Source organism: Schistosoma mansoni, chromosome 5 (assembly GCF_000237925.1).
Source record: "Schistosoma mansoni strain Puerto Rico chromosome 5, complete genome".
NCBI lineage: Eukaryota > Metazoa > Platyhelminthes > Trematoda > Strigeidida > Schistosomatidae > Schistosoma > Schistosoma mansoni.
Genome location: NC_031499.1, coordinates 458,770 through 475,595, shown reverse-complemented (window position 1 = coordinate 475,595; position 16,826 = coordinate 458,770). Strand labels below are relative to the sequence as shown.

The window sequence follows — 16,826 nt, the reverse complement described above, 5'->3', positions numbered from 1 at the left end:
CACTATGGGACTCGAACCCAGTACCCTCGCCTCAAACGCCATCGCGTTATCCACTCGGCATCAACTCTGAGATGCAGGTACATCCAGCTGACGAGTCCCAAATGGGATGAAACGCGCGTCCTGGATTCCACTGCTAGCCACTATCCATCCTTGCTTATCATGCTTGTGAATCAGGGCTATATCGAGGCAGTACGCACAGTATGCACATATGCCAATTAGAGACTGACCAGTTGCAGTCCTAACACATCGATGGGAAGATTCAAACAAACAATACTAAGTGAATTTAGGGACAGATATGTCTCTTAAAGATAGAATAAAAAGGAAGACGACCCTAGCTGAACTGGAAACCCGTCGACAAAACGGTGAGAATAATCTCCAATTGGCGGGTTTTCGAATAGTCAGGTCTTCGAAGCGAATGCGTATGTGGATATGTCATTATCCTTAGGAGTCTTATATGCCAACGCTTGTAGTCTATGATATAAGTTCTATGAACTAGGGGCATTAGTGGACGAATTAAGACCACTCATTGTAGCTGTGACGGAAACATGGTTAGTCCATGACTTCGAGATTACCCCAGAATTATCCGGATTCCACTGTTTAAGAAGTGATAGACATAGATGCAGGAAAGGAGGTGGCGTCCTTTTATACATAGCCAATAATATAAATACCCGCTCCACTTTTGATGCAAGAAAATCCGCTAATGATGGCAAGAAATGATATCAAATAGCTGAGGCTCTATCGGAATATTTCAGTAAAGTTTTTTCTATCAGTAATGAGGAACGACCAATTATTCATTGTGATTGTGGCAACTTGTTGATGGACCCTATAGTTGTTGAGAAAGATGCTGTATTAAGACTATTTCAGCATATCAAGCCTGATAAGTCCAGTGGTCCTGATGATATTCATTCCAGGATTATGAAAGCTCTATCAGATGTAATTGCTGAACCCTTAGCGATGCCGTTTGATATGTCCCTGCAGCACTTCAGATTGCCTAGAGACTGGAAAGACGCGATAATCAGTCCGGTGTATAAGGCTGGGAGTAGAGATTTAGTTAGTAACTATCGACTCGTTAGCTTCACTAGTGCAGTTGTAAAAACGATGGAAAGAATTATTCGGACGGCTGTTATAAACTACATGGAAGGTCATGATCTTTTATCCAGGGAACAACATAGTTTCCAGAAAGGCCTATCATGTTTGGCAAATCTTCTCATTGCAAAAGAAGATTGGGCTGAGGCAAAAGATCGAAATATTCCTGTAGATGTGATTTTCATAGATCTAAGTAAAGCCTTTGATAAGGTCTCACATTCTGATCGTAAATTAAGACTGGAAAGTTTTGGAATTCATTATACGGTCATAGACTGGATAAGTGACTTTCTACATGACAGGAGGCAAAGGGCAAGAGTAAATGGAGCTCTCTTATCGTGGGAACCTGTAAAAAGTGGAGTTCCCTAAGGCACAATCCTCGGTCCTCTTCTCTTTTTACTATATGTGAACGAATTACCAACTATAGCCAAGTTATTATAAGTGAAAATTATATTTGAAGTAACCTCAGCTATTGAAATTTAAATAATTTCAACGTTTCGCCCAGCTAACTTGTCTGGACTTCTTCAGGGTAATATTCAAAATCATCAAAGAAATACATAGCGTTTAGCGATCAAATCAAATCTACAATGTACCAATCCAATCATATTCGAATGTTGCATTTTTGTAAACAGGGTAATATGAGTCAATTATATGAGAATCAAGTGAAAAGTTCACGATGTGGAATAAATCAAAAAAAGACTGGATGAATTGTGTGTGTGTGTATGTATGCGTAAGAATTAGTTATTAATGAATGATATTCGGTGTTGGTGTTTCTATATGAAGTAAAAATAGAAGTGCAAATTGAAGGTTGAAAAATTGTTTCGGAATCATTGAGTTGCAAGTAAAAATGAGAATCATCAAGTACATAATTGTAATGTTAAACATAACTCATCTTGATTTCAGTCGAAGCAACGATTCATGGGAGATAAACAGGTTGAATAAAGAAAGAAAGGGTTTCATTACTTGTTGATGAATATTCACCAAACGGTTGCTAGCTGAATACCGTCATTTCTGTTAAGGCTGTTCTTATTCGTCCATATATACAGGGCTTCTGCCGTCGATCTTTCTTTATGAGTGTTGAAACCTTTCTGAAGTATTTTAGCCTCCTAAAAATCAATCCTGTGTCCCGTTTCTAACGCATGTAACGTTATCGCAGACTTATTTTCAAGTTTATTTCTGTCAGCCGAAGTTTTGGGAACATTTTTCAAACATTTTTGGGTTCCTTCAAACTTACGTTCGATTGTCTGGATGTTTCTCCAATATAATCTGCATTAAAATCATGACAATTGATCTCATAGACAATATTTTAATAATAACATATTCTGAAAATAATAATTTTGTCGTTCTTCCTTTGGTAACCTATCCTTAACTCTCACCAATGTCGCCCTTATAGTGTCGCACGTCCGAAAACATACTCCTATATCATGCTTGTTTAGAATCCGTTTGATTTCTTTCGATGTTTCACTACAGTATGGGGTGACTACAATAGACTTCTAATCTTTTTGTATGCATTCTAGTTTAGTTTTTCTTACATTTCTAACAATCTTCTTTATAAACTCCTTTGGGTAGTTGTTATCCCTGACTGTAGACCAAATCTTACTCAATTCAGATTGTTGGTCTCCCTTAACTTTAACAAACTTAGGACTTCTGTTAATTAAATTTTTGACAACCGTGACTTTCGTACATAATTCATGAGCTGAACCAAAATCTAAATATCTCTCTGAATGCGTTGATTTCCTAAATACATTTATTTTCAACTTACTATTATTATGTCTTCGCTCAACTAAACAATCGAGAAATGATAGTTTATGGTCGACGGACTCTATTTCCTTCGTTAGCTTTTTTCCCTCCGAAAGGTTCTATGATAATCAGAAGTATTTGAATTGTAGTATAAACTAGTAATCCCAGGAATAACGCAATGTAATCAAGAAGTATTAGATGAGCCCGAACGAATGCATTGTATTTGGAATTCAAAATTACAACAGTCATCAATACGAAGAAGTCATTGATTTATTTAAACATCACATCCGCCACAGCTCGAATTGGAGTGTAAGTGTCTGTAATCAATTGTTCGTCTTCTTCTTAAGTTCATCTTACATCTGTCCGACGGTGTATTGGATGTAGAGTCTGTATTATCTAGAATGCACTCATTAGTATTAGAATTAACAACCGAAATTGGAACAGACTCACCTGGATTCTGGTATTGTATTTGATCAACATGTCTGTTATGTATAGTCAAGTCATTGATATCCAGAATTCGCACCATAGATTTTCCAACATTCTTCACCACGATCCCCGTGGCTGGTCGAAGATCATTCCCACGATAATATGTAACTTCTGCAGACTCCAAACACCTCATATTCGAACGGAGAATTCTTCCTTTTAATAGCTTTGATATAGTCTCTTTCGTCACAGAATGTTTAGCATTTCTATATTGAAGTAGAAATGTATCTACTCCCCTCTCCAGTTCATTAAATGTCGAAGCAGCAATAGAATCAATAGCAATTTTCAATGTTCTTACGAAATTTTCTGCCTGACCATTAGAACAAGGGTGTCTGGGAGCCGTAAACAGATGTCTGCACCCTATACCATTCAACCAATTAGTGACTGCATCCGCAGCAAAATGAGAGCCATTATCAGTGACTAACACCATGAGAACTCCTTCTCGACAAAAGACCTTCCTTAATGCTTGGATTGTGAAGTCAGAATTTGGTGAAGTTGTGAAAAAACTTTCAGGCCACTTAGAAAAAGAATCAATAACTACAAGTGCATAGTACTTGCCAAGAAATGGACCACAGTAGTCTGCATGAATTCTCTGCCAGGCCTCAGATGATACTGGCCATGGAGTCCACTTCGAAGGCAGACTTTTTAGCTTATGACATTTCTCACAATTTTTTGCTGTACGACATATATCTGCATTTATCTCTGGCCACCAACATGTGAGTCTTGCTAAGGACTTCATTTTCTCAACACCTAGATGTCCACTATGAAGATCATCAAGGACAGGTTTGCGTAATGAAGTATCTACGAGTTTCTCTAATGAGATCTGGACGTCTCACCGGTAAAGGTTGCACTAACAAGCAGTCTGAAGTATTAACAGGTCTATCTTGTAATGGTTGTCGAGAAATGTAGTCAACGTGTTGAATTTGTCTTGCACTCCTGTGCTGAATCGTATAGTCATAAGCACTCAAAGCAATACTCCATCGTTGAACCATAGCAGCTGAGGAACGTGCTAAGGATTTGTCAGGATGATAAATGAACTTTAAAGCTTCATGATCAGTAACAATGGTAAACTTTCCAAATAAATATTTATGAAGTCTTTTAACAGCCCAAAACACAGCTAACGCTTCTCGCTGCGTTTGTGAATAACCTTGTTCAGAAACAGAAAGTTTGCGTGAAACACAAATAACTGGCCTACCTTCCTGTTCCAAGACTGCACCAATACCCACAGGTGATGCATCAGTAATAAGAACAGAATGTACACTGGGTGAGTAAGTTCGAAGAACAGCATCACTTTGAAGAAACTTTAGCAGACTTCGTAGGCATGACTCTTGTTCTTCACCCCATTTGAATGAATTGGATGTCAAAATATTAAATAGACAGTTGGCACGACAAGAAAAATTAGGAATAAAACGAGAGTAGTACTGAAGAGCACCCACTAGTGAACGTAATTCTGTGATATTTTTTGGAGACGGTGCATTTGTCAGTGGGGCTAGTCGTTTCATATCCGGTCTAAAACCATTACCATCAACTAGGTATCCAAGGCATTCAAAACTAGATACACTAAATGAACATTTATTTGGATTCACTGTAATATTCTTCTCAATTAAACGACGCAATAAAGCAATAAGTCTCCGGTCATGAACTACTTTATCAGCACCATGAACAATGAGATCATCTTGATAAACTTCAACACCTTCAATATCGCTGACTATCTTATTCATGACCTCTTGAAATATGGCTGAAGAACAACTAAGACCAAATGGAAGGAAGTTGTATTTGAACAGACCAAAAGGAGTGTTAATTGTTGTCAAGATAGATGAAGATTGATCTAAAGGGATTTGAAGATAAGCATCTTTCAAGTCAACTTTCGAGAACACTTTAGAACCATGAAGTCGATTTAGAATATCTTCAGCCTCCATCGTCGTGCATGTTTGCTTCAACAAACGGGAGTTCAGTGTTAATCTGTAACCACCGCATATTCTAGGGGTCTTGCTATCCGACTTCAATGGCGTAACAATAGGAGTACCCCATGCTGAGGACTGAACTGGTTCAATTATACCTTTCGCACACAAATCGTTCAGTGACTTATGTACTGCTTCTCGAAGACCATAAGGAATTATTCGTCTTTTAAGAAAGACTGGATCACCCTGTACTTAAATTTTTATGGGCTGAATTTTCATACCTCCACTACACTTAGCACACACAGCTACCAAATCCTTGAGTGCAGCACCAGAATTCTCTGTAGAAACTAGTAGAGACAATTCCACTTTAAGCCTTTTCAGATTTTTTAAACCCGATATTAGCAGTCCTATTTCACTAACTAAAAATTCACAGGCCACATATGAAGAATTATCATTTCTTATTAGCAATTTACAACATCCTCGTATAGGCAGTCTGTGTCCAGTAATCCCCAGTATTGAGACCTCAGTGGGTTTTACCACGACATTAGGATCTAAAGATTTCAAGTTCTTGAATGAAATAATGGACTCTATACTACCTGTGTCCACAATAAAGTCATGAAATGAACCAAGGGATGTATATAATCGCTTTTGAATATGAACATTCCCTTTTGAAGTGGTGGATAAAGATAAATGATCATTAGAAACAGCAGAATTATCGGGATCTAAGTTAACAGACTTAGTAATACTTGAAGCAAAGTGAACAGTAGTTTTGCACACTGACTGAATGTGTCCTATCTTGCCACATTTAAAACATTTAGCATTACAAAATGCACATGAATTACGAGAATGAAATTTGCCACAAGATAAGCATTTACCAAACTTATTCTCACCTTTGTTGTTTGCTTTGCAGTCCCTTGTTAAACCACCTTTCATATTTCCACGAGAATAGAAATCACGATTAAACGAACGCAAATTTGATCGACCCTGAGATTGTAATTCATCATGACGACTAAGCAAAGTATTAGAAATTTTCATCGATTGAATATCAAGTTCATTCACTGCTTCGTAGTTAATACATGCAGTTCTAGCATCTTGAAAAGAACAGTTCGGCATTCTTAACAGCTCCTTTTCCAGACCTGGTATGTTAATTCCAGCAATTAACCGATCTCTCAGCTGTACATGAAGTTGATCACCAAAATTACATTTGGTAGCTTGTCTTTTCAATTCAAGGATGAAGTCCTTAACCTTCTGGTTATCCTGACGAATCATCTTATGAAATTTTGCTCTCTCACGACATTCAAAACTGGTGCACTTCACATGATTTAATAGTAATTCCTTGAGAGTTGAATATGTAAGTGAGATCAGCTTATCTGGATATGCCAAGGTTTTTAGTAAACTGTAGGCTTCTTGACCGAAGAATGTAAGAAAATGTGCCACAATTTTGTCACCCTTCATATCTTTCTTGGTCATGCTCCATATCTCAAACCTTTCAAGATAATCCTCAAAAGCTTCAGAAATTGAATGAATGTCCAACTGTTGTATCGCAGGCTCCATCGCGACCCCAATACGATAATCAGAAGTATTTGAATTGTAGTATAAACTAGTAATCCCAGGAATAACGCAATGTAATCAAGAAGTATTAGATGAGCCCGAACGAATGCATTGTATTTGGAATTCAAAATTACAACAGTCATCAATACGAAGAAGTCATTGATTTATTTAAACATCACATGTTCACATTTTCAAACATTTCTTCCAAACAATCCTGTTTGATTATAACAAAAATCTCATCTACATACCGTAGCCAGACCCTTGGTGGACATACACTTCTTGCGATTGCACTAGTTGCTAGGGAATGCATGAATAAATTCGCCACAATCGGAGAAACTGGTGGACTCATAGGCATACCATATTTTTGTCTGTAAAGATCTCCTCCAAATGTGAGTAGGGTGAACCTTAAACATAGTTACAAACAATTAATAAACTCAGATGGATCAAATGGGAAACGTAAATTCAAATTCAAATCAGATTCTAAACAAACATAAATAATATCCAACGCTCAGTTGATAGGTACGTTAGTAAATAAGGAAGAAACATCAAAACTTGCCATTACTTCTATGTCGATGGTATCGATAATATTCTTAAATTCCATAGAAGTTTTAATTCCATGATTAATAAGTGTAAGTATCCTAGCTAAGTATTTCTCTAGGTCATCTATCCTACTCTTCGCCGATGACATAAGGATTTGGAGATCCATATACAGCATGTCAGATAGAATAGTATTACAGGATGATCTCAACTCCTTAGTAGCATGGACGTACGGGTGGTCACTAGAAGTCAATCTCAACAAAAGTGTGATGATGCAACTAAATAACTACGATGGTTCGTATTACTACACAATATGTGGATTTGTGTTACCCAAAATAAGAAACTATAAAGATTTAGGAGTCACACTAAGCAATGATCTCAAAACAACCAGCCACTGTAAGGCTGCTGCTGCAAAAGGCTATAGGGCATTGTGGTCTATTCGTAGATGTTTACAGTATTTCGATGAGGAAATTTTTATATTTTTATACCCAAGTTTCATGCGACCACTTTTGGAATATGGGACTCAAGCAGTGAGTCCTTGTTTCAAATATGAGGATGTGCTGGAAAGAGTCCAACACCGAGGGACTAAATTGGTAAAAGGTCTATCTGGCCTATTTTATGAAGTTAGACTGAGACACCTCAACTTATTACCCTTATCTTACCGTACAATACGGGGTGGTCTAATATTGGCTTATCGTATCTTGAACGAAGACCTTGGTACTAATATGTCCTATCTTTTCCTTCTGTCTAGGACTGATCATTTGAGAGGGCATTCGAAGACAGTTCAAAAATCGAGATCAAATAGTCTACGTCTGGAGTTTCGTTTCTCGCATCGAGTAGTGAATTACTGGAATTCTCTACCACAACACGCAATACCAGCACCTTTTGTTGGTATATTCAAAAACAGATTGGACCTCTACAGTGCAACAAATCTGAGAGACTTAATATAGGTCAATAGAAATCCCATCCTTATACTGAAGACTGAAGACGTGTTAGGGTAGTGAATTCCACTGGTTGATGATTTGACGGCATATCGATTTCAAGCTGACAAGTAATTTTTCCTGGCTTGGGAACCTCGTTGAAATGTCTTCACGAATTCTCTGTTTAGAAAGACAAGAAAAATGAGGGCACATCAGATGCAAATTTATCACTAAGTAATTTGGAAACCGTAATCACATCACCTCTAGTTCTTCGATATGACAATGGGAATAGGTTTGGTTAAACCAGAAGGACATAATACAGGAGCTTCGCTGTTTCAAGGGCCAGTTTTGTTGCTGTTCTCTGAACCTTTTCCAAAACCTCACTGTCTTTTTTAGGCAAGGGCTAGCCGCTTATATGCAGTACTCAAGTTTAGGACCCACGAGTACTGTATACGAAGCGTTGACATGACTAAAGGCCCTACGGACTGACCATAAGGTTCCACACCCTTTATTGGCCATCGTACGGCCGTGTGCAGTAGTTTTTCCGTTGTGGTTGACGATGAGTTCTAAGTCATTATGTTTCCGGACAACAGGTAGCTCAATGTTATTCATCATGTATGTATCCGTACCTTGATGACCAGCATGCATCACAATACACTTGGAAATATTTATCCACAACTGCCACGTTTGAGACCATTCACATAATTTCTCCAGGTCATTTTGAAGTTCTAAGCTATCGCCCCTATTACTTGTCGCTCTCCATATCGTGACGTCATCAGCATACAGCAAGACCGGTGATGATAGGAGTCGATGAAATTCACTTACATATAAGAGAAATAACATTGGCCTCCAAACTGTACCCTGAGGCACTCCGCTAAGCACATTGTCCCAGCTAGAAAACTTGGAGTTCACCGGTACTTTTTGTTGGCACCCAACTAAGAAGTCTTTTATCCGCATCAACAGATTGCTTCCAACCACGACACTTCTTAACTTATATAACAGCCGGTCACAAGGATCTTTGGTCTTTACGAGCTCACCAGCTTTCACGAGCCACTAATCTGATAACTCAATATCTCTTAGCTTATCGTGTATCAGAACAGGATTCTCACCCACTGTTGTACTTTTTGGGTGCAAATCATGTTTACTGATGAAAATACAAATACCGTTGTTCATGTACCATGCATTTGTAATCTTCGTAGCCGTCTCGCCGACGTGTACCGTCTAGTCAAAAAACAATTTACAGAATGCCAGCAAACATCAGAAAAACATGTGCGACCGACAACTGAACAGACCAGTGTATCAATCTGCAGATCGTGTTTGGCTGCCACACTCTGTGGCTTCAACAAGGACATGCAGCAAGTTCCATTATCCTTGGCAAGGGTCCTACGAAACTGTGTTCGTTAGATCTCCCTTTATCTTTGTCTTAGGTAACTTTTGGTGGCCTCATGACGACGTTATAACGGTACACTATAACCGGTTGAAACCAAAAAGAATGACGGCGCACTTAGATACCCAGTTTGCCAACCCTCCGCGTGCAACCATGCCCACAATCGGTAATATGGACAGTGCCTCATGGAATGAGGGGTTATTGGGACAGCATTAAATGTCATTATGATTAGTTTCATTAAAATGAGCCTGTTCGTTTTATTGTAGGGCGATAACAGATAAATGTGCTAGAAGAAGAACAAGTCCTGTGTAAACCGCAGAATTATGTAAGAGACTAGTTTGTAAATAAGCCTTCCCTTTTGTTACAGGACCATGTAACTCGATTTCGGAAATATATATGCGTTGTTGCTAGCACGTTGTGTTCTTTCCCCTCATATACTCATTGATCCTGGTTTGTATGTTGATGTTTTAGATCTCTCCTGCTTCCAAATAAACATCAACAACATATATTACAAATTCGCCCCAATATGTCTATCAATTAACCCTGCAGTGATACATTTTCCCAAAATTATTTACTTCTTGGGGAAAAGGTAAAAATTTCACCAGGTTAAAAGCAGAACTTTCCCAAGCGTAAGTGATGCACATTCTTGCTCGGTTTGACGTTAGAACTTTCATTTAGTTAACAGTTTTATTCAACTTTATTTAGAGTACATAAATTCAGTATTTACTCACTCACTTCAAGAGGATAAGAATACCCAAAAACTTATCCAGACGCGAGACATGAAATCAGTCCCAGGAATTAAATTCAAACCTTATAAATAGCTCCTTAAGTCATTGAATCTGTGTCCATCAATCTAGACGGTCCTTTAATGGTTTGTGGCATCCTAAACAAATTTGAGGACCCCCTTCAATAACTATTTAGGTTAATTTCCAACAAAAAAGCCGTGGAGGTAATTAGAAGTATGATATAGGAAACCGGATTTTAGACACGCCCACTTTATACGAGTAATGACTCTTTCAAGTTATGGAATTGGCTGCCAGCAACTTCCCATGAGTACTCCCAGGACTCCTTTAATAAAAACGTTAATATGTCCCGCTAGACTCAGATCGAAATTTCATGATAGTTTACGTATATATTTGTCTTGTTTGTTAAATATACTTAGGTACATTCCTGAAGATATTGGTGATCCACTGCTACTAGATACTAAACCTTGTTAAGTAAAAGCGGCGAGACTATTATTTATGGACGAGTCAATCAGAAGCGTCTGAGGGACTTCAGGGTCACAGCGTCAATTTCAGTACCTGATGCTCATGTACAATCGGTTCACAGAGGATTTTAGAGAAAACGTGACAATTACGTCGCTACAATAAATGAAACTACTAAGAATTTCTTTTATTTGTAATTGCGGTAATCAAATGACTTGTAGACCTCGTGCAGACTACCGTGATGTTGTCCTTCGAAGTAATGTATGTTCGAGGAAGACGTCTGCTAGAATAAGAACTTTTTCGCTCGATCCAGATTTGGACTAACTTGCTTACTTACTTACGCCTGTTACCCCTCGTCGAGGAGCATAGGCCGCTCACTATCACTATCTATCCAACTCTGTCCTGGGCAATCCTTTCCAGTTGTTATTCATCCTTTTCGTGTCTGCTTCTATTTCCGGGCGTAACTTGTTCTTTGGCCTTCCTCTTTTCCGCCTCCCTACCGGATTCCAGGTTAGGGATTGCTTTGTAATGCACATTGGTGATTTCCTTAATGTATGTCCTATCCACTTCCAGCGTCTTTTCTTAATTTCCTCCTCAGCTGGAAGCTGATTTGTCCTCTCCCATAAAGGGCTGTTGCTGGTAGTATCCGGCCAATGGATGTTGAGTATTTTGCATAGACAACTGTTTACAAATACTTGTACCTTCTTGACGATGGATGTATTAGTTCTCCACGTTTCAGCTCCGTACAGTAGGATTATCTTGACGTTCGTATTGAAGATTCTCACATTGAAATTAGTCGACAGTTGTTTTGAGTTCCATATGTTCTTCAATCGTAGGAATGCTGCCCTTGCTTTGCCAATCCTCACCTTCACATCTACATCATATTCTCCCTGTTCACCGATAATGCTTCCCAGGTACGTGAATGTTTATACATTTTCCAAAGTTTCGCCATCAAGTGTGACTGAGTTGGTGTTCTCCGTGTTGTATTTGAGAATCTTGCTTTCCCCTTTGTGCATGTTGAAGCCTATTGATGCAGAGGCTGCTGCTACATTTGTTGTCTTAATCTGCATTTGTTCGTGTGTATGAGAGAGGAGAGCTAGGTCATCTGAGAAGTCCAAATCATCTAATTGATTCTGAGAAGTCCATTGTATTCCATATTTACCCTCAGATGTCGAAGTCTTCACAATCCAGTCAATCACCAGAAGGAAGAGGAATGGGGAGAGTAGACAGTCTTGTCTGACTCCGGTCCTTACTGGAAATGCATCTGTCAGCTGTCCTCCATGCACGACTTTGCACCGCAGTTCGTCGTAGTAGTTCTGGATAATGTTGACAGTCTTCTCAGGAACTCCATAGTGCCGAAGAAGTTTCCATTATGTTCTCCGGTACACACTATCAAACACCTTCTCATAGTCAATGAAGTTGATGTATAGTGACGAATTCCACTCTACTGATTGTTCAAAGATGATCTGTAGTGTCGCAATTCGGTCTGTGCACGACTGATCCCTACGGAATCCAGCCTGTTGATCTGAAAGTTGGGAGTCTACTGCGTCTTTCATCCAGTTCAGCAACACTCTGTTGAAAACTTTTCCTGTTACTGACAATAGTGTGATGCCTCTGTAATTCTAACGCTTGTTTGCATGTTTGCAGTTACTTCAATGTCTGACATCAGTGCTTCAGCTGGTATATTGTCAGGTCCTGCCGCCTTCCCATTCTTGATTTGTCTGATGGCCATCTTGATTTCTTCGATCGTTGGTGGAGTGACAGATATAGGAAGGTCTGTAAGTGCTGCTTCGATGTACGGTGGATTCAATGTGGCTGGTCTATTCAGCAGTTCCTCGAAGTATTCTGCCCATCTTTTCCTCTGTTCTTGAATCTCAGTGATTGTCTTTCCTTCTTTGTCCTTGACTGGTCTCTCCGGCTTGTTATATCTCCCTGCCAATTTCTTCGTTGTATCATATAGTAGTCTCATATTCCCTTCTCTTGCAGCTTTTTCCGCCGTCATTGCTAGTTCGCCCACGTATTTCTGCTTGTCGGCTTTAATGCTCTTCTCCACTTGCCTGTTTGCTTCTGCGTACTCTGTTTGCGCCTTGAATTTCTCTGCTCGTGTTCGACTGTTGTTAATTGTTGTCTTCTTATTCTTCCTTTCTTGAATCTTGTCCAGGGTTCGCATAGAGATTCATTCCTTATGATGATGCTTCTTAGGACCAAGAACCTCCTGACACGTCGAAGTTAGTGTTTCTTTTATCCCTTTCCAGTTGTCCTCCATAGTAGCTGCTTGTTCTTTCATCAGATCCTGTAAGGCTTGGGACCTGTTGTTGAGAGTTATCTTGAATTCGTTGAGTTTGTTAGTATCTCGAAGGAAGGCTGTATTGAACCTTTGTAATGCTGTTTGTCCAGTTGTCCAGTGTTTCTTTAGCTTCAGTTTCATCTTGGCCACAACCAGGTGGTGATATGGAGCTATGTCGCCTCCTCTCCGGGTTCTCACATCTTCCATTGACCTTTTGAATTTTTTCTTGATACAAATGTGATCTATCTGGTTCACTGTAGTGTGGTCCGGCGAGATCCATGTAGCTTTGTGTTTGCGCTTGTGTGGAAATATTGTGCCACCTATAACCAATTTGTTGAATGCACATAGGTTTGTAAGTCTCTCCCCATTTTCATTTTTCTCTCCTAGTCCATGTCGTCCATTTATATCTTCATATCCTGTGTTGTCCACTCCGACTTTAGCATTTAGATCTCCCATCAGGATGATGAGGTCCTTTCTTGAGGACTTAGCTATGATTGATTGCAGCCTTCGAGTAGAACTGATCTTTATCGTCGTCGTTGCTATCATTGGTGGGTGCATAACATTGGATAACATTCATTGTGATCCCCTCCTTTGTTCTGGATGATGCTTTGATAATACTGGATCCATGACATTCCCATCTCACAAGTGAATTTCGTGCTTCTCTGGACAGCATTAGGGCAACTCCCTGAGTGCATGGAACATTTTCCTCTTCGTGACCAGAGTACAGCAGCATCTCTCCTGTACCTAGCCTTTGTTGTCCAGCTTGTATCCAATGGGTTTCGCTGATTCCGAGTACTGCCAATTTGTATCTCCTCATTTCCGTTGCTAATTGACTGGTCTTCCCGGTCTCCCACATTGTCTGAACGTTCCGTGTACCTATATAAATTGTTACTCAAGTTGTTAGAAGGTGCATCGGCCTCGTGACTTCCGAAAAGTCTCGGCTTTCATCATGAGGCGTCATAATTCTTCCTTCAACTCCCAGGGCAGAGTTTAAATGGTTTGAATTATTTTTTATGGTTGGGGTTTTTTAGCGAGTTAGCTTTTCTATGCGATGGGGTCGTTAACCCCATGCTCAACCCTCCTCCTTTACCCGGGCTTGGGACTGGCAGTAACTCTAGAAGAGCTACATGCGGAGTTAGATTTGGACTAAGGCAAATTATATTAATTGCTGTGAACTGTATAATAAATGCACCAGTAACATTGGCTGCAGTATTCGCAGATGTTATTGAAGCTTCGGCTGTTCAGAGGTATGAGTATTGTAGGGATATGTGCGTAATAAAAATGACAAACTTACACAACCGTAGTACACACAAACAATATTGAAGCTATGTAGTCCAACTATATTCGGAAGGAGTACTTTCAACGCAACTAGATATCAACTTATTTATAGTCCTAATTACACAGGAGTTTACGTTCTTTAGCCTCTTATGTCCTAATTCTATCCAGAGAGTCACAAGTTTCTTTATGACACCTAAGTAAACCATGTGCATGGGATCTAAGGGGAAAGTTGAGATCATGTCTATCGGAAGACTTTCGAATATAGAATGCCCTTGATGGTGAATAGATTGTGTCTGATTCCGGAAACTGTCGTCAGTTCTTAACGTATATTCACCATTTGGGAAAGTCATCTTTCCATCAAGTCGTCTACCATTTACAACACACCTGTCGCAACCCGCCTTTCCGTTGTGATTAACAGTGCATCCAACATCTGAACGAGCAGGTGCATCACATATTACCGCAGTTAACTTAATAGCTATGTATTTGTTGAACCTAACACTAAGTAGACCCATGTCAGTCATTTCTTTTATTTCAGAAATTGTGTGGGCAGAAATTTCGTTAAATTGTGCCGGCTTAGTATTCCCTCCGTAGATCCCTATCATGAAGACATCACTAAGTATAGGGGCAACGATCCGTCCTAATACAGGCCACAAATGTTGACTTGAGCTCCTTGACATAGAAAGCCCATCTATATTATTATACAATTCTGAAGTGTCAAAATCACAACTACACAACTAACGTTCAACATATCTTAGCAGGTTGGTCTTCAATCCAAGATGGTAGTAAACCCCACTGCTGATGGACTTTGGTTGTACACTTGTGCACGTCCTCAAGAGACTTCTAATGCTGGTCGGCAAGTCTGGTATGAGAAGGCGAAAGTCATTCAGAATCCGACCTGCATCTCGGATACTCAGGGAGTTTGATGTCATTAAATTCATTAATATCTTGTTGATCTGCTCTTTACGATTTAAGGACTTGTGACAGGGCAAATCGACGGTAAAACATCCCATAAGAAATTTATTAGCGAATGAACTTCATACACGTACCATTATCTTCCAGAAGCCTTTCATTGGTACAGCTTGTGGAAGGTATTATAGTTGAAGGAATCTCAGGACAATTAATTTCTCTGTCGATTGACATCATTTCTACATATATAGGTGGTAAAGTCAGTTACCTGTAGTCGTGCTTTCAATAGCGAAGTTACTTAACGAAAGCAAGTTATGTCTCCTCAGAAAATCTGACCGTAATTTATTCCACCGTCTGTTATAAGTAGATCTATGACAGCCGAGGACTCTTGACAAGTTCACAGTTGCCCTACGTCTAAATGCTCTTTCACTGACTTTGCTTAAACTCATGTTAGAGGACTGACAAGGTAAACAGTTATAAAGAACTAAGAAACAGAGAGCACGTCACTCACTTGCATCGTGTAAGTAATTTGGGATGGCGATAAGCATGACGGAAAACCTTGGCTAAACAAGCAAACGAGTCAGTACAAATGCATCACATAAAAAGGATTGTGTCCGTATTTTATTGCATGCGTTATAATGATGATATTCATAAATTTAATTTTATTAATGTTTTAGTTTGGATATAGTTAGGAAAATGTAGTTTCAGATTGCGGTTCATTCAAATACTCTTCGTTACGCCAAGTTGTCTACAAACTTTCCCCGAAAACACGACGAAACGGGGAAAAATCGACTTTTCCCCTAAGTAACCGACGTGCAGGCGAAAAATCGATAATTCCCCATTTATTTACGCTTTCGCCCGCTTTATTCCCCCTTTTTTCGCTCTTATTCCCCCTTTATCGGTTGTTTGGGTTTTATGAAGCCATATGGATGGGTTCCTCTACCTTATGCATTACGATTGTAGAACCTCTGGACCTCTTTGTAACTTCGACAAGTTTTTGGACCATGTAAAAGAAGTGTATCCACTTTAATCCTTTGGTTTTGTATAATGTTTTCACTCTATACTAACGGTTCCCTAATTGGCTAATACTTCTCAAGGTCACTTAATATTCGTTCAAGGGTCGTCCATTAACTATAGTCTCGCCGCGTTTGAAACTTTCCATTTAAAATCCTATTCCGCGAAACACCTTTGCTTCCTCATTGTCGCTAACTTAGGGTATGGCAGTGTTCTGCAAACAACCAAATTTAGTGGTGACTTACTATTGAGTGATCAGTGCCCATCAATGATTTTCGTTTGTTAACAAACTAGACGTGTCAACTAGCTCAAACTGTTCTGGAGACGAGTTGTTGCGTAGATAACGAGTTGCATCAATTCATCATCACTTTTCCCATGTACTTGAGGTGCTTAAGGGTCTTATTGTCAGTATAGTCTCCATCGTTATAGAGAGGTCGCTCGTGGCAGCTATATTTGCGTTTCTTACAAAACAGAATTTGTTTGTATTTTATTCCACAAGTATTTGTTCTGATTTCTATTAGTTTTTATCATCTA

The 16,826-nt window shown here is 39.3% G+C and overlaps 1 protein-coding gene across 1 annotated transcript in view; it reads right to left on the bottom strand.

The window, feature by feature from the left end:
• The window catches only part of Smp_026200 (hypothetical protein), a gene marked incomplete at both ends in the record, with an annotated part of 19,849 nt that extends 4,122 nt beyond the window's left edge, over window positions 1-15,727 (bottom strand). Inside the window, 3 exons of the mRNA XM_018797549.1 lie at window positions 14,507-15,078; window positions 15,419-15,517; window positions 15,547-15,727. Of these exons, the coding sequence (XP_018652580.1) occupies window positions 14,507-15,078; window positions 15,419-15,517; window positions 15,547-15,727 (852 nt within the window). The remainder of the gene's footprint in view (window positions 1-14,506; window positions 15,079-15,418; window positions 15,518-15,546) is intronic.
• Between the last annotated feature and the right edge of the window lie 1,099 nt (window positions 15,728-16,826).